A 26,422-nucleotide genomic window follows, 5' to 3' on the forward strand; every position below is an offset into this window, starting at 1 on the left:
GAAGATCTTTCTGGCAGGTTCCTCTGCCAAACGTTCCCAGCAAACCCTCAGCACGTGTTTGGGCCTGCCAGGTCTGGCCCCGCCATCTGATCCAACTCAGTTGACATCAGTTGATCAGTTGACAGCTCAGTGCCTCTCTTCACCTGAGTGTCCAGAACATATGACTGCAGGTCCGATGATATGACTATAAAGTCAATCATCAAAATGCGGCCTAGGGTGTCCTGATGTGTACTTGTGGACACCCTTATGCTCAAACATGGTGTTTGTAATGGACAAATTGTGACGGGCACAGAAATCCAATAACTGAACACCACACGGGTTCAGATCAGCGGGGCCACTCCTCCCAATCACACCCCTCCAGGTCTCACTGTCATTACACATGTGAGCGTTGAAATCCCCCAGCAGAACAATGGAGTCCCCAGAATGAGTGTTCTCCAGCACCCCCTCTAGGGTCCCCAAGAAGGCATGGTACTCTGAACTGCTGTTCGGTGCATAAGCACAAACAGCAGTCAGAGCCCTTTCCCCAACCCGAAGGCGCAGGGAAATTACCCTCTTGTCCAGTGGGGTAAACCCCAACGTACAGGCGCTAAGCCAGGGGGCTATGAGTAAGCCCACACCTGCCTTACCCCTCTCACCCTGGGCAACTCCAGAGTGAAAGAGCATCCAGCCCCTCTCAAGGAGATTGGTTCCAGAGCCCATACTGTGTGTCGAGGTGAACCCAACTATATCTAGCCGGTACCTCTCAACCTCGCGCACCAGCTCAGGCTCTTTTCCCCCCAGAGAGGTTATGTTCCATATTCCAAAAGACAGTTTCAGTAACCGAGGATCAGAACGCCAGGGCCGCCGACCCCGGCTGCCACCCCATCCACAATGCACCAGACCCAGATTACTACCTCTCCCACAGGTGGTGGGCCCATGGGAGAGTGGACCCATGTAACTCCTTCAGGCTAAGCCCGGCTGGACCCCATGGGTGAAAGTCCAGCCACCAGGTGCTCGCCAAGGAGCCCCTCCCCCAGGCGTCACCCACCTCCAGGGTGAGGCCCCGGTAACCCTACTCCGGGCAAGGGAGGCTGTGTCCATGTTCTTAACTTCAACCTTGTCTTTATGATTCACTCTTTGTCTGGCCCATCACCTAGGACCAATTTGCCTTGGGAGAGGCTATTGCCCCAGACAACATAGCTCCTAGGCTCATGCAGGCATGCAAACCCCTCCACCAAGTTAAGGTGGTGATCCAAGGAGGAGGTACTATGAAATTAACATGGTTATATTGTGGTGGTTTTTAGTAACAATAGTTAAGGCATAGTTAACCATGATTGTACTATAGTCTACTATGGTTGCTATAGTTATACTATGAAATTACCATTTGTTATATTGTGGTGGTTTTTAGTAACCATGGTTAAGGCATAGTTAACCATGATTGTACCACAGTCTACTTTGGTTGCTATAGTTATACTATGATACTACCATGGTTTTGTTGTTGTGGTTTTTAGTGACTATGGTTTAACATAGTTAACCATAATTGTACCATAAGCTACTGTGGTTACTATAGTTATATAATGGTACTACCATGGTTTTATTGTGGTGGTTTATATTAATCATGGTTAAATCATAGTTAACCAAGACAGTACCATGAGATATTGTGGTGTACTTCTGATTACTGTATTTTGTTCGCTGTCCAATGAAAATCAATTATCTCCAAATTGGTAATTTTACAGGAGAGGACAAAATCCTTTCAGTTTCAATGCAAGGCAATAGAAATTTCAACACAGCAGCTGTTGTTATCAAATTATGCATAAAAGTAAAAATCAGCAGTTTGTGCTATGATACTACCATAGTTTAGTTGTGATGAATTATAGTAACCATGGTTATACTATAGTTTAACCATAATCATACAATGAAATATTTTATTAACTTTTTCTTCCTGGTTCTCTTTTTTGTACATATTTGTGTTTGTGACGTTTTTGTGCATTCATTTTCTGTAAATTCATCTCATTCAGGGTCATAGTGGATTTGGAGCCAATCCAGAATCACCTTTTTGATTTTGTGAACATGAAGCACTACCATGAAAGTGCTTTTTTAATTTTAACTATTGCTTATATTTTACCTGGCACAGAATTTTGTAGCTTTGGGGGTTAATTCATAAATTATCCTAATTGAATACTGTACTGATGGGAAGCAAGAAGTAGTTCTAGAACCACTGCACACTTATATGCAGCATTTTTTTTAATTTCCAAACTTGTAGTTTTCTGTTTTAACTCTAAGAGTAATGCTTTGTGGTTATGTTGTGTTGACAATAGGAAAGTTTTGTTTTGCTTGTAAAAATTTTACCTGTGGGACTTTGTGTTTCTGTGCAACATTCTCCACTGATTTCAGAATTTGTCAAAGCAGATGTTTTCAGCACATTCAGTGTTATATTAGGCACCAGCACAAAGAAGAAATTTTATTCATAAAATAAAAATGTGCATATAACATATTATTCTGTATATAATTAGTTTATGAACATAAATTTAGAATGGCAGTATTTGGCAGGTGTTCTTATTTAGCACCAGTGAGAGATTAAATCTTATTACCTATTTATCTGGGACCAGTGTTAAAAAGCAATGCATTCCAGTGGCTAAAGAATAAATATTCCTTAAATGTGTTAAATGCATTCTTCTGATTGGCAGGTCCAGTCGGTGGCTTTGATGCAATTGGTTACTCAGGAGGAAGTGTGTTAATCCAATGTCAACACCAACAACCTGGAAAGTACAATACATATTTCTGTAAGAATGGAACAGATGAGTGTATAAATGTACAAACACAGAACACATGGGTTCATAAAGAGAGAATTTCTGGGAGTGTTGTACAGAAACCTGAGTTTACAGGACTCTGGATCATATCGGTGTGGAGAGACTGGAGGGTGGAGTCATGATGTGGAACTGAAAGTGAAGAGAGGTTAGAAACATCAATATCTCACTAATGATATTCATCATGAAATTCTGTATAAACTGAGATATTTCTGAAAGAATAAAGAGGTCATAAGGTCATTGAGAAACTCCACATTAAATTATTAGATGATGTCATTTATTTTGTATGATTGACAGATCCGTGTTGTTCGGGTCCAAGTGCCGTGACTGGTTTTCTGGGAGAGACTCTCACCATTAACTGTTCATATCCAGAGGAGTTTAAGGGGCACATCAAGTACTTGCACAAACAGGATGGTCAATATTTTACTGAACTGATCCGTACCACAGAGACTCAGAGAAACAGATTCTCCATCTCTGAAGACAGAAGCTCTAAAGTTGTCAGTGTGAGAATCAGTGATGTGAGAGAAGAAGATAGAGGAGTTTATTACTGTGGAGTGTGGATTGGTCTGTGGCTTGAGGAGACATTATTCATTAATTGCGCCCCCCTCTTCTCAGAGATCCAGCTAAAGATCACTGGTGAGAGACAATACCTATTTTCCTACCCTCACAGAAGACAGTATTTTCATTAAAGGTACAAACAGTGTAAATGTAAAGGTACTGCAGTGATGTTAAAATCCAGTTGTATCATCATTACATTCTCCAGAAGGAGAGGTGAATATTTGTAACATTCACTACAGCAGTTTGAAGTATTTTTTTTTTTTGCTTAACATATTTGCCAAAAATCTAGGCTAAACTCCATAATGTTATTATTGGGGAAATGTGTTTAGTGTAAATCTATAATGAGCATCATTTGAACAACACACTGAGTGTGAGGTCATCTTCACACCACAGAGAACAGGGCAGTAACAGAGTCTGAGATCAGTTTGTTCAGACCCACATTACTGCATATTTGTTATAATTTTAAATCATGTACAGTACTGTCATTTTTAGCACACACTAGTATCAAAACTGATCAGCTGTACAATCACTTTTAAAAGTATAATTCAGTGCAATGTGTAGAAACCCACAAAAAAAAAAACCTTCAACAACTGTATTTTTCAATATTTGAACTATTATGTTCTGTTTGTAGCATCATTTATGAATCATGACCGATTTTTAATCCTGCTTTATGCTAAGGGTTTGGTGCAGTACATCTGCTGGAAATGAAAAGAATGCTGCAGTTGCCTCATTTGCCTCATGCTCTGACTCAGAATTTGACTCACTGAAACAATAAAGGAGAGTTTTTTGCGTGTGAACTCTAATGTGGGGAATTAGTACTTGGCTGAGGGGGCCTTGGACTAGTTTGGGCTACTCCACTGTGAGTGGACATTATTTTATTGATAACGGGTTGTTAATTTTTAATAAAAATCAAGCAAGAATAAAAATAGAGTACCTTAAATTCGGTGAGTTGTGCTTTGCTGCAGAGAGCACAGTAAACTAAACAGCAGTCGGCTGAATTAATCAGATAATTACAAATAAATATGCTGCCTCTGGGCTTTTTGTCCATGGATTACTATGAATAAAAATTCAGCAAATCCATCCACTATAATTATTAATATAGAAGTATATTTTATAACAAATTATATTAATGACAAAAGGCTCTGCTACAATGGGTGAACTTGTCGCTGCTATATCTGTGGCTGTGTGCATGCACTTCATTGCACATGGCAGGGAGGGAACTGAATGCTGGTCACTAAACAAACAACAAAGATTCATTCATTATCTGTAACCACTTATCCAGTTCAGGGTCGCGGTGGGTCCAGAGCCTACCTGGAATCATTGGGCGCAAGGCAGGATTATACCCTGGTGGGGGCGCCAGTCCTTCACAGGGCAACACACACACACACACACACACACACACACACTCATACATTCACTCACACCTATGGACATTTTTGGAGTGTGGAAAGAAACCGGAGCACCCAGAGGAAACCCATGCGGACACAGGGAGGACACATTCCTCACAGACAGTCACCCGGAGCGGGAATCAAACCCACAACCTCCAGGTCCCTGGAGCTGTGTGACTGTGACACTACCTGCTGCACCACCATGTCGCCCTAACACAAAAATTGTTCACAAATCCCCAATCTTGAGTCTGAGTCATTTGGAGACGAGTCTCAAATCGAGTCTGAAAACATTATATCTGTGACTTAAGTGTGTCTCGAGTCCGAGTCTCAAACTCAAGTCCCCATCTCTGGCGTGTGATAAAGTTGATCCTGGTCTGTTCTCTCTGTCTCTCAGCTCCAGCTTCCTCTACCTTCATCATCATCATCAACTCTGTGTGTGTGACTCTGCTGCTGATTGGAGGATCAGCTCTGATCTACAAACTGAGATTCAGGAAAACACAAGGTCCTCTACACACAGAGACTCACTCACATAAACAACACGGTCAGAAATAATTTGAATTATTCAGGGATTTGGTCGTGACATAATAATCTCAAAGAAAGTGACAGAAATGACTGAAATTCTTTCATCTACAGCTGAGATCAGAGGAGATCTATCTGAGATTACTGCTGGACAGTAGATAGTAGAGACCTGGAATAGTTTCTCACATCTGGTTAATGCCACAGACTCCCTCTAGTGGAGAATGGACGAAGAGAACATTTGTCTGACTGATGTTTCTCTCTTTCTATAGACTCAGCTTCTATCAGCTGTCCGTCAGGAACAAAGGAAAGTGTAAGTGAAGAGGGGGATGAAATTAAAGAGAGAATTACAAAATAAAAAAAGGGAAATTTAATACAAATCACATTACAGTGTGTACAGTACACAGATTCATTACTAAAACAGTGTTCATCACAGTAAATGCACGATTACCTAAGTAATATTATCCTTTCATGATTTTCTGAGTGTCTGAGCTCTGATCTTTTGATCGGACATGTTCCAGTCTGATACAGAATATATTCATGTTGGAACTGTATATAGCAGGCAGATATGTGAACTCAAGTTTATGGAAGGTTTGTATTTATCATCCGATAATTTTATTCTGTGTGTTGCTAATATTTCAGACTACTGGTGATTATATAAATGATCGACCTGGAAACAACATGAGGATGAATCCAATCCACTACAATAACAAAAATGAGACAGATTCTATATACGAGATTATAGATCCCAACAACATTGCATCAGATGCAATCGACCAGAGTCTAGGCCCTAACACCAACCAATCAGATTCAGTCTACCAGAGTCTAACCCCCAACACCAACCAATCAGATTCAGTCTACCAGAGTCTAAACCTCAACACTAACCAATCAGATCTGGGTTTCCCAAAAACATCTCAGAACAAAGAGGATTCTTAAGTGGTCAAATGAGGATCACACTGAACACTCTCCCTCTCTGTTAAGATGACACATCTTAACACTAATCTAGGCCCAGATTCAGTCTACCGTCTTCAGTCTTCAGACAGATTCAGTTGAACAGAGACTAAACCCCAAATCAGACTCAGGCTTAAACCTCCTTCACCTAACTGTGTAGAACAGGGGTCGGCAACCCGCGGCTCTTTAATACCTCTGATGCGGCTCAGCTTTTGAAAATAATTCATGAGTATTTAATTTAAAAATATATATATATTGGTTCGTTCATTTTCAAAATGTAATTCTATGAAGATTGTTTCTGGAACTTTTTGACAACTGACTGCACAGCGCCAGTAAAATAATGACGGCACGTAGAGAAAGGACAGCATTTTTGTTTGCTGCCAGTGGATAAGCTTTGAGTTTTTTTTCCCCATTACTACAAGGACTCAAATACAACGTTTTTTTTCGGAGTTACAAATATATATATATTTTTTTCATTACGACCAGGACTCAAATAGACATTGAGTATTTTACTTAACGGTCAAACGAACGTCGTTTTTTATCGGAGTTAAAAATATTCTGTTGCATGCAGAAATGTTATTTCATTTTCTCTGCAGTCGTTCATTAATTTCATAAATGTAACAGAGTATTGTTTGTTTATACATAGCACAAAGGCAAAAAAAAAAAAAACCCTGTTATGCGCAGTGTTATTTCATTTAAAATTTCAAAAGGGTTTTGTGGCTCCCAGTTTTTTCTTTACTGTGTGAAATGGGTCCAAATGGCTCTTTGAGTGGTAAAGGTTGCAGACCCCTGTTGTAGAACCAAGTGTCTTCTTGTGATCCATTCATTAAATGCAGTGATTGACCCTTCATTTCAAGTCTGTACGTCCACAGTGAAACGTTTACTCTTCAGAACTGAAGCTTTATGCTAATGCGTTTCCTGTCAATGTAAACAAAGTTCATGAAGTGTTCTTTATTGTTGGATGTGCTGTGATTCTTCTGATACAACAATATTCAGAGTGCAGTGTGCTTTCATTATCACTGCATCTTATGCTTACTAAGATTAAACAAACTGATACTATATATCATTTTATTCTTTCCTTTTCTACTTAAATTTGTTACTAAATTAAATTGCTTAAAATGTTATGCTTGAATCTCTTCTTAAGACTCACCCTGCATTCACACTGACCTTAATGTAAATACTAGCTCTGTCACTGGATTTCAAAATAAACTTTCCTTGATTCACTTAATCGCAACTAAATGCGTTGTCTTTTCTTAAGATTGAATCTTTTAATAATGGATATTTAAACGTAAAATAGCTGTATCACTATCAGGTCAACACAATACAATTAAGTTTATATTAGTACTGCCTATCGATTGTAAACTATAACCACAATGGATAAAATACTAGTACTCTAAGTATGAATTATGGGGGAAATTGTGGCCAAATATTGTAAAGCAACTTCACTAGCTTTAAAAATAAATAAATGTGTTAAATTTGACAGCCCTAGTAAATACCTCAATGTATTAGGTGTTACTGACTAAACAAAATAATGTGCCCAATCTTTGTTTAATTTGTGCTCTGATCTAAAAATAATGTTCCTGTGTTTCAATCTAATGGTTGAACTGTCCGAGCAGTAATCTGCTGTGGTTTGGTGGAAGCTCAGGTAGTTCATAAGTTTATGATATAGACAGATGATTTTTAATTAAAGTATAATTTTATTGGGCTGTTATTGAAATACACTGAACACAGGCCTCTCATTGTAATTTCTGTGAGTAAGAGAACTCTAACAGAGACATTAAGGAAACAGGGAAAACAGAAGCTAGTGATTTGCCTGAAAACAATTTTCTCAATGATTTTGCTAATGAACGGTAAATTAGGAATTGGTCTGTGGACTCATTGTTGGATATGCATTTACTAATCACTCATCTGATGTTCTGGATTTTAGTGTCAAAAAATGATATAAATTCATTACATCTCTCAGTTGATACTAATTCAGGGTCCATTGCTGTTTGTGAGTTAAGTCTGTTGACCACGGCGAAGAGGATTTTGCTGTTGTTAATGTTGTTGTTGTTGATGCTAGAAAAGTAGGATTGTTATGTTTTGCATATTGTGTTGTATTCGCGTAATTTATCTTTGAAGATTTCTTTGTGAATATGAAGACTGGTTTTATGCCATTTGCTTTCTGCCTTGTGACATTCCCTCTTTTGGATTTGAGCAACACAAGCATTTCTCTAAGGGGCTTTCTGTTTGTAAGACAAAGCCTTCATTTTAACTGGTGCAATCACATCCATAACACTGACGATTTTTGAGTTAAAACTATCCAGCAGATCTGGAGGTGGATTGTTCCCATGGTGTGGTGCACATTTTGCTCATGAAAAGTGTAGCTGTGTAGTCTTTTATAATCCTTTTCTTGACACAAACCCATCTGCCCCTGGGGTCTAGTGGTGCCCACATATCAAAGAACACTAGTAATATCTGTGGTTCCTTTCGGAACTACACAGAGTTATTCAAATATTGTGTAGTCACCAAATGATAACTGCTTATATTGAAAAGAACCATGGAACAGAGCAGCTAGACCTCCACCTTTTCTACTAGCACAAGATACATTAAAAAAAATGAAAATATGGAGCAGCTGACTTCATTAAGACAGTTGCAGCACTACATTAATTTCAGTTAAAAGTATAAAATCAGGCCCATGTGCTGTAATATATTCATTTATCTTGTGCTTTATATGTGAGAGATCTGATAATTAGAAGGGTTAACTTAGTAACTCATGTGTAACATCAGTAGTGTGTAGGAGTGGTCAAGGAGCAAGGGAAGGAGGTAAGTGCAGGAGACTTTATTAACAATAACTAAAAGGAAACTAGACAGAGACTGAACGCTAAACACAAGGGCTAAACACAGAGGCTAAATGCTAAACACAAGGGCTAAACACAAAACACGACTAAATTCTAAACAAGGACTATACAGAAAAATGTGGCTAAACACAGGGCAAGGCTATACACAGAGCAAGGCTATAAACATAAAACTAGATATAATTTGGCAAGACAGCAATATGAAGCACATTCAGCATACATACAACCACACCAACAGTGACCCACGACTAGGAAACACTGACCAGGACTATATCAAGACAACACAAACAAGAAACACCTGGGCACTAATTAAAACACCTGACACTAGAAACACAAGGGAAGAGTATCACATGAACAGGGAACAAGCAGGACGCAGACACAAGACAGGGGGAAACAGTCACATGACAAGGGGAGCACAAACAAGAAACGATATAAAACAAAACACAAAGCTAAGCACATTACATCATGCACTTTGCCATAGAAGTTTATGTTTTAGATTGGCTATATTCAAATATCTGACCTGAACTCACTGTTCTCTCTCTTAAAAGATTCTTCTGCTGTGGCCTGATGGAGCTGTCCTGGTTCCTAGAACTATCGCACTGCTTTAAAAAGTATCAAAAATAAAATATCCAGTTGTGGCTTCGTAGTGTTGCTGACATGTGTATGTTTAACAAGCTCAGATACTATATCACAAAAAACAAGGAGCTTTTGAAAAGAAAGTAAGGAAATAAAAGATAGCAGAGCTAAGCAGCAATGCATCTGAACAGCAAGGAAGCAGGAAGCAGATCCAACCTACCACAGTAATTCATACGAGACAGATGCTATATACAAAAGTATAGATCCCAACACCAGCCAATCAGATACAGTATACCAGAGTCTAGACTCCAACACTACCAATCAGATTCAGTCTACCAGAGCAGTTGTGGGTTTTTACTGCCTTGCTTAAGGTACCCTCATCTGTGGATTGAGGGAGGAGGACAGTGATGTTCCTTCATTCTCACCACTCCCAATTTTCCTTTCAATCATGGGAATCAAACCAACAACCTCTAGGTCCTAAGGCCTCTTCTCTAACCATTAGGTCATATTTGCCTGTAATACAATATTATATAATACAATAGATAGATAATATGTGGCTGTAAAAAAAGCACGAGGATGAATCTCCTAGTAATAACATTGCTATGTCTTATATGCACTGGTAACTATGGTTCTGTTGTGGTTCAGTGATTTAATATGAAAATAATACAGCACAGACATAATTTCTTATCTGTGTTTAACTTTAAGTTGTTACTGATGTTGAAAGGATGTGGTGCAACTTCTAAGTAACTTTGACACTTTTAAGAGAAAGAGGAAGCAGCTAAAGCCATCAGAAGAGGAGACAAGAGACAGAGACAGACGGGACAAGACATCCTAAAGAGAAGCATAATTGAGCTCTGAGGAGAACAACACTCATACATTCTTAAAGACAGTGGACTGGAGTTTGGGTGAACATCAGTGAAGCTGGAGCTCAGTTGAAGATGAAGATCTTCCTCATCTTCACCTTCTTCCTGATCTCAGGTCAGTTTTTCTGCTCCAAACTGAAGATGTTCTGTGCTTAAATGTATGATTCTTTTACACAGAAACATATGATTCAGATTTTACATCACAGCTGAAGGAGATTTAGTGCTGCAGGGATTTTGCTGCAGATCTGAGAGAATTTACTGGAATTATAGAAGGTGATCTGCTATTTTAATTTTGATTGTCAGGTCCAGTGGGCTGCTTCGATGTGATTGGCTATACAGGAGGAACTGTCAGTATCTACTTTTATCATCAGCAGTATGGACAGAATGGAACATATTTCTGTAAGAAGGGAACAGATGAGTGTATGAATGTACAAACACAGTTGACATGGGTTCATAAAGAGAGGCATTTTGTACCCAACACTCTGTCTTTTTTTTATAGTCTACAGAAACCTGAGTTTACAGGACTCTGGATCATATCAGTGTGGAGAGACTGGAGGGTGGAGTCATGATGTGGAACTGAAAGTGAAGAGAGGTTAGAAACATCAATATCTCACTAATGATATTCATCATGAAATTCTGTATAAACTGAGATATTTCTGAAAGAATAAAGAGGTCATAAGGTCATTGAGAAACTCCACATTAAATTATTAGATGATGTCATTTATTTTGTATGATTGACAGATCCGTGTTGTTCGGGTCCAAGTGCCGTGACTGGTTTTCTGGGAGAGTCTCTCACCATCAACTGTTCGTATCCAGAGGAGTTTAAGACGGACACCAAGTACCTCTACAAACAGGATGGTGATTATATTACTAAAGTGATCACTACCACAGAGTCTCAGAGAAACAGATTCTCCATCTCTGAAGACAGAAGCTTTAAAGTTATCAGTGTGAGAATCAGTGATGTGAGAGAAGACGATGGAGGAGTTTATTACTGTGGAATGTGGAATGAATCGGATTCAGTCCATTATTACTCCCTCTTCTCAGAGATCCAGCTGCAGGTCAATGGTGAGAGAAATTCTTTTCCTATTAGTCAGATAGTTCTGAGGGTATTTTTGATTGTAAGATGACTTATAGTTTAATTATAACAAGTCTTCAATCAGACTCATCAGGGTCCCAATTAATAATAAGCATAATTGTATATACTCCCACTAAGATTTATTTATACACATATGCAAAAAAAAAAATTGTATTCTGTAGCTAAAAAAGTTGTCCTTGTCTTACAGTTCTGAATGCCACACTGTCTCCAGAAATGCAGGTTTGTTTCAAGTTCTTCCTAAATAAGTTTGGTAGTCTTCATATTTCCTATTCAGATATTAAAAGTATTATTATTTTCAATGGGAAACCATTCATAGTTTTTTCTTTTTTTTTAAATTGAATTTGAAACATAATATCGGTTAAATCCACCTCTATTTATCCAGTCTGTTCAGGGATCAGGAAGACTGCTTTATGACACGTCAAGTTTACATTAATAAAAGCCCCGGTCCTGTTTTGATCAGTTCTGTATATAATATTATTTTGACCCTTTTGTACATTTCACTGCTTCTAGGACAAAAAACATTCAGCTCATAAAGTTCTGAATGCAGGAAATGTACTAAATTAAAGCTTTTTACACAACAGTTAAAGTTTTTAAAATGTTTTGCTTTTAAAGGACAAGGGCAAAGAAATTTCATTGTAAATTCAGGTTTAAACCATACTGGTATTCTTACACTTAATTTTCATAATCTTTTCACTTTTATTTATTTATTTATTTATTTATTCATTTATTTTTGTCCATAGAAAATGTATGTTATACCAGGGCAAGTTTATAGTCAGGGAAAGATAATAGATACTATCAACCATAAAATTTGATTTTTCTGTTGTTCTGAGTCACACTACTGTCATAAATATTTTGAGCTTGTGAAATGACAATCAAAAATATTTTAACATCCTGCAGTTGTACTGTATATCACATATGTACATTAATGTTTAAACTTCAAGAATTCCCAAGTTCATATCTGTGAATGTGTAATACATTTGTGGCTGTAGAAATATTTTGTGCACCCAGATTTAATTAGTACATCTGTAATGTTTTAACATGTACAAATATTTATTTTGGGCGGCACAGTGTTGCAGCAGGTAGTGTCTCAGTCACACAGCTCCAGGGACCTGGAGGTTGTGGGTTTGATTCCCGCTCCGTGTGACTGTCTGTGAGGAGTTGGTGTGTTCTCCCTGTGTCCGCGTGGGTTTCCTCCGGGTGCTCCGGTTTCCTCCCACAGTCCAAAAACACACGTTGGCAAGTGGATTGGCGACTCAAAAGTGTCCGTAGGTGTGAGTGAATATATGTGTGTGGGTGTGTGTGTGTGTTGCCTTGTGAAGGACTGGCGCCCCCTCCAGGGTGTATTCCCGCCTTGCGCCCAATGATTCCAGGTAGGCTCTGGACCCACCGCGACCCTGAATTGGATAAGCGGTTACAGATAATGAATGAAAGAAAAACATTTATTTTTCTATTATTATTAAAATATTTGCAAGAATATTTTCCACACCACAGGAACCACATCGCAGATACACACAAATTTTTGACATTCAAGTGCAACACTTAAGTAACAAGGTCTAGAGGTTTGTAAGTCACAAACTAGAGTTCTACGCTGATTATTTTTATCCCACTCCTGCCTGCTCCTGCTAGCATTTGTCCCGCACACACCCTCTCTTACCAAAGATCAGCAACATCTGTTCTGCTCCCACCTAAGCTTTGTACCTGAATCCCGCAGTTTGAGGGATAAAAGCGCAACCTATATTCTCAGCTTTATAACTCATGAATGCCTCAAGTTATCTGTGTGCTCTGCATACCGATAAAACCACAGATGTCCCATTTCTTAAAACAGTGCTCTCATTGCAGTTTGGTTAAGCCTTTGGGAGTAATCCCAGATAAAACACCTAAAAAACAAGGCGCTCCTTCAAATTGCATGTTTTATTCTGCCATTATAACTCATTACATGGCGTCACATGACATCAACCCTGTCATTCAGCAAAAACATGCAGTTCTTTATTTTTACTCATTTATTTTTAGTGTTTCAAACTCACCAAACTCCTCACAGACAGTCACCCGGAGTGGAACTCGAACCCACAAACTCCAGGTCCCTGGAGCTGTGTGATTGTGACACCACCTGCTGCACCACCGTGCCACCCCATTTTTTTATTGTGTATACTATAAATAAGTATTATTTCATTAGGAGCCTGGACAGGGTGCCAGTCCTTCACAGGGTGACACACACTCATACATTCACTCACACACTCACATCTATGGACACTTTTGATTCAACAATCCACCTACCAAAGTGTGTTTTTGGACTGGGATGAAACCGGAGCAAACAGAGGAAACCCACATGGACACAGGGAGAGCACAACAAACTCCGCACCACAACAGTCACGGGGTGCTTGAACCCACAGCCACAGGTCCCTGGGGCTATGTGACAGCGACACGACCTGCTGCAATCGTGTCATGCTTCTGTGGAAAAAAAAAGAATGTATATATAATATATATAATCAGGACGGGTTTAATTAGTTCACAGAATAAAATGTAAGTTCATTAACCTGAAATTGCTTTCCTTCTGCAGTGTCTGCACGTGTCGGTGTGGGTTTCCTCTGGGTGCCCTGCATGTTTCCTCCCAGGGTCCAAACTAAGTAATGTTAGGATTTTTTTAAAAGCTTGAATCATTGTTTGTTTTTGTTTTTTTATTGTGTTGTTCTCTAGGATTATTTTAAAGAAAAGTTTTCAGTTGCCCTTTCAAAGGAGGTTCTCAATAAAACATTTACAGAACTACCACAGAACGTGAGGAACACTTTATTCTTTATAACACTTTATTCTGAAATCATACCATTGATGAACATTGTGTCTTTGTGTTTGAATATCTAACATTCCCTGTATTTTCTGGAATGGTCTAGGTTGTGGTTGATGCTGTGAAGACAATGATGAATGACAGTATCTTATATGGAGAACCCAACAAAAAGTATGTGGAACATGCCAATGACATATTGATAGCGACTGAGAGACTGGTGTCTGCTCTGGTGGTGCCTGTAGAAACCTACAACATCACACACATAACTGTCCCAAATTTAGGTAAATACCCAGCTCCCACTGTCACAGACTCAGTATTTACTATTCCATAATGGTTTTCTTTAATACTTTAGTAGTGTGGTGTGTTACTCTGCAGAGAGTGTGACTGAATACCAGACTCATATCTGAACCAATGTTACAGAAACTGATCTCTGGTCTAATGGACTAATGTGTTTTTTACATGTCAGAGATACAACTGTTGATGGTGGGACCTAATGCCTCCACAGTAAAAATCCCTCCACTCACCACCAGCACAGTTCATTTGGATATTGACCTTATTGGGATTGCAGAAAAAAACCAAGGTACGTTTTAATTTATATTCATTTTTAAAATTAATTATTTAAAAATTAAAATAATACAATTATTATTTTTTTAATTAGTTATTTTTGTTAAATTATGGTATTTATTAATTTATATATATTAAGCAAACTTATTTATTTGGCTCTCAGGATCAGCAGCTGTTTCTCTGATGAGTTACACCAACTTCACAACCTTGCAGGACCCTGCCCTTTTTAACACCGACAATGAAACAACCAAAACCATGATATCCCCTGTGGTTTCTGTCACACTGCTGAGAACCAACATCACACAGCTCACCAAACCAGTCAATCTCACCCTGAAACATACTGCAGTGAGTTATTACTTTTCTAATGCAGAGGTGTCCAGCTTTATCCACAAAGGGCCAGTGCAGCTGCAGGTCTTCATTACAACACAGAAGGAGCTCAGCTGATCAGCTGTTTAGAGACTGAGATCAAGTGAAATAACCTGATAAATGGAAAACTGGGTGTCTATGTTTGTTTGCAAAAGTCCAGCCCTTTGCAGAGAAATTTGGACTGCCAGGTTCTAAAAAAAACTTGATTGTGGCACAGAGTGTAACTCTTTTTTTATTGTCATTAGAGGTCAGGCAAATAGTCATTAGAGGCAGGCAAATTATTCCTCTTAGGGTACATTCATTCCATTAAAACAAACCCCTCGCAACACCTTAGCAACATCTTGAGGTATCATAGCAACCATCTAGCTAATCACCACACCAGCAAGGTCCCTCTATCTTGTTTAAGATCTTTTGTGGCTATTCCGGCTACTTCTACTAACAACATATCATCTAAATTTTTTTTTCACTGCATTCACTAGACCATGCTGGGTCTCAATGCAGCAGGACTTCCTTCCTGTACTCTCCTTAATTGCATATTCTGACTCTCATGGCTGGTGCTGTTTGTGCACACTCCTGCATTTCAGTACCTTGGTTCACTTTTATATCAACATGGAAAGTGGCCATTTTTCAGAAGGGTATGAATAAACAGTCAATTTTTTCACTCTGCCCTCAAAGGGATCTCAGTTTGCTTCAGAACTATTCAAATTTAGGTAAGCAACATGTGCAAGTGTAAGCAACACTTTAGCCCCACACCCCTGCCCACCTCTTCTATATCTTCCTAGTGAGCATCCTGCCTCCTGCTTGAGCTCTGAGCATTTGATCCCAGAAATCCACATAATTTTCAGCCTGCAGTCCTACATCTGCTGCCCTGTCTGTTGTAAAACATTCATTTTTGCCTTCTTCTTGCTGTCCTTTTCAACTCCTTTCTTTATTATCCCAACTTCTGCCTTTATCATCCCAAGCTCTCTTTCACCATACTTTTGTCTTCCTTCCATTGTACTTCTTTTCCATCTTTACTCTGTTTCTGATCCCACATTCATGCACATGACTGACAGCAGATAACGTAAGACCCATTATTTACATTAATTTGCAATGACTAATGAAGCAGGATTTTTCTCTTCTTAGTGTAGGTTCTTGGGAGCAGCACTGTACTTATATTAGAGAAATGTACACTCAGCACTGGTAGGAAAAACATGTTTGAGTAAGAGATGAAACTGTGCTTTCTCCTTCCTAAAATCCACAACTGAAAGCTCCCTGGGTGCTATGACTTGCTGCTTGCTTCTCAAAGTGTTTGTGTGCTCACTGCTCCTAGTCTGTGTTTACTACCAAATGTGATACAATCAGAGATTCAATTTTATCATTAGGTTTAATTAAGTAATACTAATCCTTACTGCTTAAGTTTCCTTCATGTGAGCACCACTGGACAGGTTCACTCTTGCTGAAGCTGCCCCCAGCACATTCTTATCGTGTCCCATCCCCATCTCAGCCCTTTCATTGTGTCTACACTTCAGGTTAAGCAGGTTTTGGAGGGCTTCAGATTGGTAAGTTCTATTTTGCCTGGACTTCCATTGCAGTAATATGCCCCCATGATTTGTCACATCATGAATATGGCTCTTCAGTGACTCCTCTGCAACATCACCTTATTGGGAACTTTATCACTATTCTGCCCTCACAGGTGAAGACCAGTTACACAGCTTGTCAGATAAACATGTCCAAACACTCTTGAAATTTAAATAGGTTTATTGTTCACCATTCAGCAGAAGGGTGTGCCAGGAACTCAGTAAAACTACAACACAAATAATCCCACATAAATATACTGAATATACACCAGAGTGAAGCATCCATGCTGTCTACACATATAACATGTAATCATTACATTCTCAAAAACTAAAGAAATATATCCAATAAGCATGTCACTCTAAAATGCAATTAAAGACAATGCATTAGTAATAATTAAATGCGGGATAGATACGGATGCATTCTGAACAATATAACTGCAATTATCTCTAAACAATGTGCTTTACAACTGCTGCATTACATGACAGTCAAAAGAATTGGAGAATAACAGGAGAATAACAGCTACTAAAGGTAAAAGTATAACTGAAGCCAGAACGATCACTGATCACTTTTTTCTGCTCTTGGCTATGGCCTGACTTTTCTGTATTCCACATTCCAGTGGCTAGATATTCATCCCTCTCATTCTCTCATTCTTGAAAACTGAGGAAGTATCCACTTCAACCTGAAGCCTTGGTATATTCTTAGATTCTATCTCATTGCAGGCCTACTATACTCTGGTCAAGCATGATGACACAACCCTTGTCTAATCCAGTTTTGTTGTTTGTCCCAGTGGACCAAGAACAACTCCTGTATATCCTGGTGTATAATTGACAATACCATTCACTGTTATCCTTCAGGGACACATTTATCTCTCACATTTGTCACTTTTGTGCACATGTGAAGAATGCTTGTCAGAAACTTACAATTACATGACTTCAATCTACATTACCAAATAACCATTTTCTTTTTTTTACCTTGTTTGACTACAACACAGGAAATCTCACATTTTTCAGAACAGTTTTCATATCCCATTTTTTTTTAGAACTGGTGCAGCATTCTCTGCCTCACTATAATGACTCTCTGACCATACTGTTCAGCTTTTTGGGCTTTGTTCTTCCCAGGAATATCATACCTACATTGGCATTTTCACTTAAAATTTACATCAAGCACTTTGGTGTCTGATGCCATTATACCCTTATTTTAGGGCCTTGTCTTTTACTACGGCAATGCTGTTGAGACCTTTACCCCAAGATTCTGAGTTCACCTTCATTTAATGTCAGTTATGGGTGTATAATCTGAACACAAAATCAAAATCTGGTACTGTTACTTAGCAACTGCTAAAAGTGGAGGTGTTTAAAAACACTTGTGCAACACTGTATGAGATAAACAAGTCTCAATTTAAGGGTTATTTTCTTTTCTGTTGTGCAGAAACTTGTACCATATATTAAACTCTTGTGTGTGTACTGGAACAAAACTGCATGGAGTGAAGATGGTTGTGAACTTCTCCCGAACAACAGCAGTCACAGTGTGTGCTCCTGTGTTCACCTGTCCACCTTCGCTCTCATCATGCAGACAAGACCATGTCCAGATGATGAAGTAAGAGCAAAATGATATCTATGTACAGAAAAAGATTTAAGATCAAACAGTTCTCCTTTTACTGGAGCACATGTGTAATATTATTTTTTCTATCCCATCATTTCTCTACACAAACACAAAGCAACCTGTGGAAATGTTGCTATGAAGGCCACAGCTTAGGAACTAGACAGCATTAGAAGTTACTTGGAACATTTAAGGGTCCTGATCTCATAGGTTTTATTATTCTACTACCTTCCCTCCAATAGAGGTGATCCAGTGACATGTAACATTGTAAGTAATAATCACCCAGACTTCTTGTGAATTCATATCTTGCAATGACTCCCAAACATTACCAACATATTTAAAAATGTTAATTGACTTCTTAACAACACTTTAAACAGCTTCATAAATCAATGCGGCTAATATACAGAAACATATTCAGAACCACTAGAAAGACACAAAGGCCTGCTTTTGACTTTGGAAATGGTCCTACAGAGTTAAAAAGCACATGGTGGGATGGTTTACCCATAACTGTTATATGACATTAGGGGATGTAGTGAGAGTTCATTGAGGAGCATCTGTGCATTGTCATACATTTATATTTACAGCATTTAGCAGACGGTCTTATCCAGAGCAATTCACAAAAGTGCTTAGTGTTCAAACAATGTTTTATCCTAGCTACTACAAATAGGTTTGAGTCCAGTCTCCCCTTGTGCTTAGACACTGCAAGAACAAGGGCCAGTGCTGATACCTAGAAAGAACTAAATTTGCATAGTATCTAGTCAGTGCAATACCTAGAAAGAACAAAACATAGTAGGTACAATACACAGTATATAGTCAGTGCTTATACCTAAGAACAGAGCATATTAAGTGCATCTAGTCAGTGCTATATCTAGGAAAATCAACACATAGTAAGTGCATACCTGACCAATTATATAAAACATGAACATTTCTGTGGTTTGTGTTTTTTGTGCTTTATTGTTTTTCTCTATCAGCCTTAAGCTCTGGAGAGGAGCTACTGTTAACACAAATCAGTCTCTCAGACAAAGATTTCTTCAGTGATTTAGTAAAGGACAAATATATTTTGTTCACTAGCAGGAGCTCAGACAAGGAGGTTCTCGTCTGTTATAACAGTTTCCTGAGTGTTGTTTTTCAGAATAATACTGTGAAGAAGGTGATTGGGATCCTAGCTGTATCAGTGGGGCTGGTGTTCCTGAGCTTGTCCCTGTTCACCTTTGCTAATTATCAACGAAACCCAAGACTGACCAACACCGCTCTGATCAACCTGTGTTTAACCCTGCTGCTGGCTCACCTCCTCTTTCTGCTCACACAGATATTCCTGCGTTACATAAAACCTCTGTAGGTGAGTGGAATTACCTTTTGGGGGGCAGGGGAAACTAACCAAAACATTTCCAAGTTTCTCAATGTAGCCATTGTCCGTTCCCTATATTGCTTACTGCTGTCAAGCACAGAGAGGGAAAGAAGGGAGGGAAGATGCAGCCCTCTCCATGAAAAAGTTGATTTATTTCAGTAATTCCATTCAAAAAGTTAAACGTGAAAGGTGTATTTATTTGGTGTCAGTGGTCGTCTTTTGGACAGTTGTCAAGCAGTCTTCCCCATGATTGTGGAGCCTACAGAACTAGACTGAGAAACCATTTAAAGGCCTTTGCAGGTGTTTTGAGTTAATTTGCTGATTAGAGTGTGGCACCAGGTGTGTTCAATAATGAACCTTTTCACAATATTATAATTTTCTGAGATACTGAATCTGAGGTTTTCATTAGTCAGTTATAATCATCAAATAAAAAATATAAACACTTGAAATATATCAGTCTGTGTGTAATGAATAAGTATAATATACAAGTTTCACTTTTTGAATGGAGTTACTGAAATAAATAAACTTTTTTTCATGATATTCTAATTGTATGACCAGCACATGTACTGCTACATTTATCTGTATGATTATGCCGAGAGGCTTTTGGAAATGTGACTCACTCAGGTTAACTGGAATAAATTAGAGTCTAGCAATAGGTAGCAAACAGATGCTTTTCAGGCTGACACTTTTTCAAACTCAATTACTTCACACAAAGCTGTTGTGACTGGATCTTTTATGGATCAAATTGTTGGGAGCAAGTAATAAAATATAGATTTTTTAAAATAAATAAATAAATACAATTTTCAATCCTGATTTCTGTCTATCACTCACTGTGCAACTCACTATTACTCATACTTGCTCTTTCTCTATCTCTCTATTTCTTTTGTTTCTCTCTCTCTCTCTCTCTCTCTCTCTCTCTCTCTCTCTCTCTCTCTTCAGGTGTTTTGTGCAGTGTTGGCAGGTGCTCTACACTTCCTCTTCCTCTCTGCTTTTGTGTGGATGTTCATTGAAGCTGTGCTGCTCTTAATCCATGTGAAGAACCTCGCTAAGTTAAGATCAAAGAAGGAGGGGCTTAACTGGAAATACCTGGTTCTGATTGGATACATTATTCCTCTGATTGTGGTGGGTGTGTCTGCTGGACTGGTTCCTAAAGGATATGGCAGTGAAAAGTAAGTGTGTTGGGTGTGTTTTTTTTTATTCAGTGGAGATATAAATTAGATGTCGAATTAAGGTTCTTAACAGGTATATATATATATGTGTGTGTGTGTTTTTTTAGATGCTGGCTTAAGATAGATGGAGGCTTTATGTGGAGCTTTCTGGGGCCTGTTTGTTTCATTCTTGCTGTAAGTACAACACAAATATTGTGAGGTTCTCTTTTGGTCTTTTAGAGCAGTGATCTGTAATGAATCAGGAATGGAGGCAGGATGGATGTGCGAGATGTATTGTTTGAAATGTCATTGGTGAAATAAACTGAACAAAAGTGACAAAGATAACAAAACTGAGACTCAGAAAACAGGCTTAGGAAACATTTTTAATGCATGAACAAAGTGAGAATATGGCTCATGGTGGCAAGTGCACAAATAACAATTAAAGTCAAAGATAAAAGGACCAAAGGGGTGTAAAATTATGAACACAGACAAAGATTACACTGCTGTTATATTCCTTGTCAGGCCAACACTCTTCTCTTCTTGAGCATCTTGATCCTCATGACCTCAACTCTGAAAAAAGTGACGAGTGAAAGTCTGAAAACCAAACGCACTGAGCGTGACCAGCGACTTTTTAAAAGTGTGTTGCTGAAAACCATGCTCCAGTTCATCATCCTCGGCTGCTCCTGGGTCCTGGGTCTCTTCATGGACGGCAGTAAGGTGTTGGAGATGATCTTCCTGCTCCTCAACTCCCAGCAGGGAACATTCATCTTCCTCATCCACTGTGTCTTCAACCAAGAGGTCTGTCTTTACCTGCTCCACCTTAGGGTCAATCCCACTGACCCACCATTTCCCAACAAACACCAACACTACCCTTTTACCAGTTGTGTGCTCTCACACAAACATGGTTCTTTAGCTCTGGGGTAAATCTGAACACTTTATAAAAAGCCTCCAACATTTTATTCCTACACTCTTATTACACCTTACAAAACAGCTAATTTCACATGTCCCAGTGATTTGAACCATGTAATACAGGGTTTTCTAATTCACACTCTCACTCCTCTGTCCTCTCTTTTACCTCCAGGTGAGGCTGTTGTATGCGAAATGGTGGAGCGGTATCTGTCCGGCCAATACTCTGACAACTGAAGTAGATCCTGATACCACAACATCAAAATTATAGATAAAGGAATTATTGAGCATCTTCAGGTTTATTCATGTTTTGAGTGTCTTTCAGTGTTTATTTCAGATGATTGGTTAATTGAAAATATTAGGATTATTTCAAGATCAATGGTTTGTTGAATGTCATAATGATTATTTGAGTTTTGTTTATGGATTGTCTTGCTGTGTTAATTTCAGGGTTAATGGTTTATTGAGCATCTTAATGTTTATATCAGGGTTAATTTTTTACTAAGTGGCTTAAGGTGTTTATCTCATGGTTACTGGTTTATTGAGTGTATTAACATTTTACTTCAGGGTAAACATTTTAAGGAACATTTTAGTGTTTAATTCAGGGTTAAAGGTGACTCTGGGGAACTGCTGATCTCAGCAAAACAAACAACCCCTCTGTTTGTGTTCATTTAGAAACTTTAAAGGTGGAAGGGTATGTTTGAGTATGAAGACTACTGTAGTGTGTTTGTGGTTGAAGTTTAACTTGTCTGTAAGTTTTTATTCACTGTTTGATGATGCAAACTCATTTATAACTGTTTTCTCTCAGTGTTTATTTTCATGAAAAGTTAGTAGTCTCCCAAATATGGAATAATTTCTAGTATACATTATACATCTGAACAGTGAAAATAAGTCAATGTTACCCACTTGTGGTGCAGAAATAGAGAGACATCCTCAATCGTTTTCTTGCTTTTCAATGTTTTGCACACTCTCCTGCATCCGAACAACATTTCTGGGTTGTGGCTCAGACAGAGAGAGAGAGAGAGAGAGAGAGAGAGAACCCCTGAGTTCAGCCACTTCAGACTGAGACACTTAGTTTGTTTCTCATTTACTGAGCCAGAGCTGTGTACAAACATAGAAATATTTTCCAGAGTACAAAGAAAGCATAGAGCAGCAAATGGTGAGGAAATGTTCTCAGAATCTTAAAAAAAGTGTTTTAGATTAAAATTGCAACATCATTTTAAAGGTTTGTTGAAAATGTCTTAATGTTTATTAAATGGTTAATGCGTTTTGTTTGTCTTTTGGTTTTATATATATTTTTTTTTTTTGTGGGTGTGTTTACTTCAGATGTAATAGTTATATAGTGTATATCTAATGATGTTTTTTCAGGGTTAAATGTTTTTTGGTCTAGCTTAGGGGTTATAAAAATATGGAAATAATGAAGTCACTGAATTTTAACAAACACAAAACGAAAATGTACAACACCCCAGCACCTTGTGCAGGCTTTAAATTATGTTGCAACCCAGAATGTATTGTTAGTCCGACTGCTGCTGTTCTAACTTTAAGGGCGAACCCCATAACCCTTACCCCTTGTTTTTGAGTGTCATCCTTGGGTGTAGTGTTTAAAATCTTCCCCTACAAATCTGAATAGCATTTCAAGGCCTGATATGTCACCAGAACACAAATAAAAAAGAGCTGATCTTCATTCCCAGGAGAGTATAGTTGTTCTGTAAGCAGCTCTGCTAGTCTGCAGTTATAGGAGCACTGTTGGACTTGAGGAATATGCATTGTCATTCGTCTTCGTTTTCAATAGTCAGCACCCGCTTCTCACTCTTCTGTGATATGAAACTAAATTCAGCATCTTTTTCCACAGCTATGTTTTGAACCTTCCAGTTCCACTTTTTTTCACTCAAATTTTGCAGTAACATCATATGCTAGAATGTAACTGATTCACCATTTAAGATGAAATTGGGAATTAACTAACTACCTACTGAGACATCGGTGTACCACTACCACTGTTTTATGATTTTATGAAGAAAAGTGTCATAACACATTGACACTACAGTAAACTATGTTAATAAACTTCTTATCATAGTTTAAGGAAATTACTGACATGGTTCAGTTTATTTCCTATAACCCAAGGCAATACACAGAAATGGGATTCACCCTAATTCTGAATATATTTAATTGTAGTATAGAGAAAAAAATAGGCCAATGCATGTTATATTTCATTTTATAAAGTGGTAAAGGTTCAGGGTTTGTGTTGCCTAGGTCTTGAAATATATCACAGGACAAAATGTTGGTCAAATCCCTGGTCGAAAAAGGTTTGAAAATCCCTATTATCTTTTTCCATTAATCATTTTCCTTAATTTTTTATGCATTATTATAATTCATGAAACATTTTGACAGGTAAATATCTTTAATAAACAGTTAAAACAGTTTTGACTCAGGCCACCTTATTCCAAGATGTTCAAGACCAAGGTTCAATCCAGTAATTTATTTTTGTTACTCATACCCCTTGTTCTTGAGTGTTAACTGAGCCTTTCACAAACCTGATATCTTTTAGAGCTCTAACAATCTGCAGTGATATCGGATGAGTGGTTTAGTTATATATAAGGTATCATATGAGCTCATAAGCATTACGATAATCTAAAGCAGAAGTGTCATCACTGTTTAAGTCGCCAATCCACCTACTAATGTGTGTTTTTGGACTGTGGGAGGAAACCGGAGCACCCGGAGGAAACCCACGCAGACACGGGGAGAACACACCAACTCCTCACAGACAGTCACCCGGAGCGGGAATCAAACCCACAACCTCCAGGTCCCTGGAGCTGTGTGACTGCGACACTACCTGCTGCGCCACCATGCCAAGGGATATAATATGATAATAATATGGCAAGGGAGAAACAATTTATTGGTCACTGCAGTCAAGTTTTCACAAGCGCTGCAAAAGCATGTGCATTAATTTGTAAAGTTCTACAGGATTTTGCATACAATATTTTGCATCTTATCAAAAAGGAACTCCTGAACAACTTGGAGTAACTCAGCAAACTCCTTCCAGTCATTTACATGCAGCGGGAAACATTTAAAAAGAAGGAAAATGAAGGCCTCATGAACAGAGTCAGAAGAATAAAAATGACTAAAGTGATAGATACTGTAACTGAGAATAATTTGATGATTAAATGTATTCTTGTCTAATCACAAGTAAATTGTAAATAAAAACACTTTTAAACACATTCCTACACCTGATATTTAAGAGTGAAAGAATAGAGTAGCTGCCGAGATGTTTTGAAGAACACAGTTTCAGAAGGTGGAGTTTAATCCACATGTTATACTCCAGTCCTGGAAGGTCACAGGTCAGTAGAATTTATTCATTATAACATTTGTCAGCTGGAATCAGATCAGCAGATGAGGATCAGTCTACTTTACCCTGAGCTGTGGACTGGAGGGTGCCTGGTTTAACATACCTGTTTGATCAGTGTATTCTGCCATGTAGTGATTAACACCAGAAAGGCAAGTGTGTAATCAGGAACTAATAGAAAGTTGTGCATAATTAATTAGTGTAGCTGTACAAACTGATGGATGGTGTCTTAGTTCCAGGGAAACTTACTGAGTCAGAAATGTTCACAGCTGTAGTGAATGGAACAAGATGTCCTCCTCAAAAATCTCCACACAGGAAGAAACTACATGAAATTATTATAAACTTGACATTGATTGACCAGTTTAGAAAATATTTTGGCCTAAATCCATCAGCCACAAGATCAAGACATCTGAATAATGCAGTAACGAGTAACACTGATGATCTGATTGCAGTTTTTACCTAAAAAAAATACTCTTTAACAATTGGATGGAGCTGGGGGACTTTAGTCTGGGTCGTTTTGTGGATGTGAATTTGACATGTTCCATGGCTCAAACACTGTCACTGACCAAATGCACTCCTTGAGACTGCTGTAAAATACTTATAATACAGCACTTTCAGAGGGCTTGTGGTGTCAATGACTCCAAGGCTTTTTGTAGTACGAGGGGGACCAACACAATATTAAGCTGGTGGTTTTAATATATGGATGATTAGCGTATGTGTGCCTATAATATAGATTTGTGTAAATTTGTGTATGTACAATATATAGTTGCTAGATGTTAAATGCACTTCTAACATTAGTCCAAATGTTGTGAACATATCTGCAATAACCTCACATCTTTTTGTTAAACTTGGCATGTGGTCAGTGATGCTGAAGGGAGGTGTTGACTTGAGAGGAAACCTAGATAAAGACCTAGACAGAGAGAGAAACAGACTAAACTTAGACATGGAGAGTTAAACAGAGACCTAGACTAGAGAGACAGATACAGATACAGAGAGATCTAGACTGACAGATACATACAGACCAGGATACAAACCAATCTTTCACCAGTCTTGCTGTGTGTATTGGTGCATTGTCATCCTGATACATGGCACCGCCTTCAGGATACAATGTTTGAACCATTGGATGCACATGGTCCTCCAGAATGGTTCGGTAGTCCTTGCAGTGACGCGCCCATCTAGCACAAGGATTGGGCCAAGGGAATGCCATGATATGGCAGCCCAAACCATCACTGATCCACCCCCATGCT

General features: G+C 38.5%; 2 protein-coding genes and 1 pseudogene across 2 annotated transcripts; all 3 read left to right on the plus strand.

The window, feature by feature from the left end:
- The first annotated feature begins 2,789 nt into the window (after nt 1-2,789).
- Nucleotides 2,790-6,184, plus strand: LOC136677201 (uncharacterized). The gene is made up of 5 exons (XM_066654669.1): nt 2,790-2,934; nt 3,084-3,422; nt 5,127-5,234; nt 5,521-5,561; nt 5,891-6,184. The coding sequence occupies exons 1-5, from the start codon at nt 2,790-2,792 to the stop codon at nt 6,182-6,184; spliced, it is 927 nt and encodes a 308-aa protein (XP_066510766.1).
- A 4,313-nt stretch (nt 6,185-10,497) lies between these two features.
- On the plus strand, nt 10,498-14,276 carry LOC136677210 (polymeric immunoglobulin receptor-like). Its single transcript, XM_066654680.1, has 5 exons — nt 10,498-10,590; nt 10,779-10,874; nt 10,975-11,067; nt 11,217-11,540; nt 14,266-14,276. Exons 1-5 carry the CDS (start codon nt 10,551-10,553, stop codon nt 14,274-14,276), a joined length of 564 nt encoding a protein of 187 aa, XP_066510777.1. The 5' UTR covers nt 10,498-10,550.
- Nucleotides 14,277-14,589: 313 nt separating this feature from the next.
- Nucleotides 14,590-22,194, plus strand: LOC136686591 (adhesion G protein-coupled receptor E3-like; annotated as a pseudogene).
- The last annotated feature ends 4,228 nt before the right edge of the window (nt 22,195-26,422 follow it).

The sequence above is a fragment of the Hoplias malabaricus genome, chromosome 2, assembly GCF_029633855.1.
Source record: "Hoplias malabaricus isolate fHopMal1 chromosome 2, fHopMal1.hap1, whole genome shotgun sequence".
Taxonomy (NCBI): domain Eukaryota; kingdom Metazoa; phylum Chordata; class Actinopteri; order Characiformes; family Erythrinidae; genus Hoplias; species Hoplias malabaricus.

What these genes read in the sequence shown, in the direction of transcription:
- LOC136677201 (XM_066654669.1), top strand. Translation starts at nt 2,790, where the DNA reads ATGTACAAACACAGAACACATGGGTTCATAAAGAGAGAATTTCTGGGA. An exon ending in GATCCAGCTAAAGATCACTG is followed by an intron (nt 3,423 to 5,126) that starts GTGAGAGACAAT and finishes TCTGTCTCTCAG; the next exon opens with CTCCAGCTTCCTCTACCTTC. An exon ending in GAGATTCAGGAAAACACAAG is followed by an intron (nt 5,235 to 5,520) that starts GTCCTCTACACA and finishes CTCTTTCTATAG; the next exon opens with ACTCAGCTTCTATCAGCTGT.
- LOC136677210 (XM_066654680.1), top strand. Translation starts at nt 10,551, where the DNA reads ATGAAGATCTTCCTCATCTTCACCTTCTTCCTGATCTCAG. An exon ending in ACAGAATGGAACATATTTCT is followed by an intron (nt 10,875 to 10,974) that starts GTAAGAAGGGAA and finishes TTTTTTTTATAG; the next exon opens with TCTACAGAAACCTGAGTTTA. An exon ending in GGAACTGAAAGTGAAGAGAG is followed by an intron (nt 11,068 to 11,216) that starts GTTAGAAACATC and finishes TATGATTGACAG; the next exon opens with ATCCGTGTTGTTCGGGTCCA.